The sequence below is a fragment of the Vombatus ursinus genome, unplaced genomic scaffold, assembly GCF_900497805.2.
Source record: "Vombatus ursinus unplaced genomic scaffold, bare-nosed wombat genome assembly UNPS02009835.1, whole genome shotgun sequence".
Classification (NCBI taxonomy): domain Eukaryota; kingdom Metazoa; phylum Chordata; class Mammalia; order Diprotodontia; family Vombatidae; genus Vombatus; species Vombatus ursinus.
Genome location: NW_020949613.1, coordinates 18,440,946 through 18,444,096, shown reverse-complemented (window position 1 = coordinate 18,444,096; position 3,151 = coordinate 18,440,946). Strand labels below are relative to the sequence as shown.

Below are 3,151 nucleotides of genomic sequence, written 5' to 3'. Positions count from 1 at the left end.
AGGGAAATTTGACACAGCTCTAGAACATTCACAAAAAAGGGACTGAAATCTCTGCCAGCTGTAAATCTATGATCTTATTGCCTGTATACTCTTCCAAGGATCTCTTATTGATAAAAATATTTGATTCAATTTGACAAGCATTTCTTAAGTGACTACTATGTGTAAGGCACTGAGCAGTCCTGACCCTCAAGGTACTTATGTTCTGTAAGACTATATGTAGAATAGCAAGAAAAGTCTTGTCTTTGGGATGTGGGAGTTGAGCAAATATTTAGATAGGAATACCTTACCACCATGGAAGACTGCAATATGGAGAACTGATCTGCAGTGACCTGAGCCCTTTGTAATCTTACCCACAAGATATGTGTAGAAATGGCTTAAGTATGGCAGGCCATACCATATTTAGATTCCCATGGGTATGATCCATTTATTTGTTATTAATATTCCCTCCCCCCCAATCTGTGACTGTTGTAGACTTCTGAATACACAATTTAGTGGTCTAATAATCACTAGATGATGAGCATTGGGCAAGGATGCTATAGAAAGGATTCATATACCAGCTAGGAGATTGGCAAGTTAACTTTTAATGTTTCTTTCAACTCTAAGAATCAATGAAAACAGTCTATTCTTTTCAGTGAAGGGATAGACCTCTTCCTTCTTAAAGATTTATTAAGCATTCAGATTTAGTATATATTGTACAGAATAAATTAAACAATGGCAAATTGAAAGGACCTGGTCCATTCTGTGTCTTTTTGCCCATGGGACTTCTCCAATTTACACATGTATGTGTGTGTGTATGCATACATACATATATACACATGTATATGTATATTTTATGCATTTTCCTCCTTTTATTTTCTCAGGTGATCCAGGTCCAGCAAGCTATGGGAAAGAAGGACGGGATGGAGAACGAGGCCCTCCAGGTCCTGCAGGAATTCCTGGAGTCCCTGGCCCTCCTGGCCCTGCTGGTCCCCCTGGTTTCTGTGAGCCAGCCTCCTGTACGGTACAGGCTGGCCAGCGTGCTTTCAGCAAAGGGCCAGATCAGTGACAGGCCTAGTGTCTAATCACTATTTCCACAGATAACTGATGGCAAAGGGAAAAAACTGAGAAGCAGTACACAAAGCCGCTGAATAAGCGGAAGACTTTCATTATTGTTTTTAACATTATTACAAAATTTGTACTTGACAATCAGATTTAGAACAATGGTGCTATACAAGAAGATTTTCTGTCTTTTCCTCAAGAGGAAAAAAAATGGCAAGGTTAGCAAAACCAGATCCCTTTAAATAAAGACACATCCCTGTTACCAGCAGCCCTAATTTATAGTGTGCTATATATATCCATGATACTGTATCTTGGGCCCCTGAGCCAATAAACAAACAAACAAAAAGACTGGTTTCCCTCAGTTGCAGCAGTTACCTTCACCATCTAGTTAAGCCTTATTCTCAGATCACCATTCCAACTCTTACAGAGATGGCTGACAGAATGCTTATGAAGACACCTGCTACGTTGACTTGATATGGTGATGTAAATCTCTGTCAGTGTATTATTGCTAGATGGGCATGGTAAGCACTGTGCCATGTTGAATGGCTTCCATAAATCGCATGTGGGTTTTCATTTTGGGCTATGGTTTCTGGTGATCCCTATTGTTTCGGGAAATTAATTCCACCTTGGTTCCTTCTGTGAAAAGTCAAAGCAGCAGGGCCATGAGCCACTGTTAATAGAGTCATGATGTCCAGGAATTCATAAGCTTTGTCGGTCAGGTTATTTATTTTAAAGGTCTAAGTAACATGCTCATTGTACCAAAAAAAAAAAAAAATAAATACAGTTTCTTAACTCTGCATGTTTTCGTATCAATAGTCATGGTCAACTAATAATTGGCATTTATGTAATGCTTTAAAATTTGAAAGCTATATCTATATCTAAGTATCTAAAGCAGGGGTAGGGAACCTGTGGCCTCAAGACCATATGTGGTCCCGTAGGTCCTCAAGTGTGGCCCTTTGACAGAATCCCGAGGATTCATGTGGCCTCGAGGTTGCGGGTTCCTAATCCCTGATAAAACCTCAATGAAAAGAAACCTTGTGGCATAGTGGATAGAAAGCCAACCTCAGTCAGTAAAACCTGGGTTCAAATCCCACCTCGGACACCTTGTGGCTGTGTGACCTTAGTGAGTCACCAAACCTCTCAGTGCTCAATAACTCTCTAAAACGTTAAGTTGCAGAGAATAGTTGCCTATCTGCATTGGTAGAGCAAATTCCTTCACCTGTGAGCTCCCCATGTAAATATTTGTTATAAGGGCTTTGTTTTTATTTCTTTTTTCAATGGGGGATGAAGAGGGAAGAGGTATGAGAGAGAGAAAATAGATGTTTGTTAATTGAAAAATTTTTTTTAAAGTAAAAGTAAAATTAAAATCAATTGATGAAATAACAAATCCATACCAAAAAAATAATATGAATGCAATGAACAAAAAGGAGTGATTCACTCAGATCCCAGACCAGACAGGCATGAAGGGTTGTCAGTTAGGCAGTCAACACGTATTTCTTAGTTCTTAATATGTACCATACACCATACTAAATCTTGGGGCTAAAAAGGCAGGTAATGTCTTGCTCTCAAGGGGCTTACATTCTAATGGGGGAAACAACATGTAAATAAATAGGTATGTATAGCATATGTACAGAATAAATGGAATATTTATTCTTCTGAAAAGGGGAGGTACTTGAATACATTTTTCCTGAAAATGATGACGTTCCGGGGATTTCTGTATTCCGCACAGGTGACAACTAACGTCACTATTCCTTTGTAGTGACAGAAATGAAATTCCTTTCTCCATTTCTATTTCCTTTGCTGTAGCCTTAAAGTATAAAAAATAAAGACTTGGAGGAGATAAGACTTGTTGAGAAGCTATTTACGCCAACACATGCGTGATCTGTAAGGTCATACTCAAAACTTGGTTGATGAGAAACCATTTCCAAGCTTACCTCTTCTCATTAAAAAAAAAGTTAACTAACTACGAGGCAGCTGGGTTGAAGGGTGGGCGCTCCTTCATCTCCTAGAGACCTTGTTATTTGTGCAATCATATTGTTTTGATTTTTCTCCCAACATCTCATATGAACTTATCATTTTCATTTTATGTCACACAGAAGTTGAGATACTTGGT

General features: G+C 38.7%; 1 protein-coding gene across 1 annotated transcript in view; it reads left to right on the top strand.

Annotated features, from left to right (window-relative positions):
• COL9A1 (collagen type IX alpha 1 chain) overlaps positions 1-1,752 on the top strand; it is a 122,977-nt gene extending 121,225 nt beyond the window's left edge. The window contains exon 38 of the mRNA XM_027852959.1: positions 861-1,752. Within this exon, the coding sequence (XP_027708760.1) occupies positions 861-1,045 (185 nt within the window). The 3' untranslated portion in view covers positions 1,046-1,752. The remainder of the gene's footprint in view (positions 1-860) is intronic.
• Positions 1,753-3,151: the final 1,399 nt, after the last annotated feature.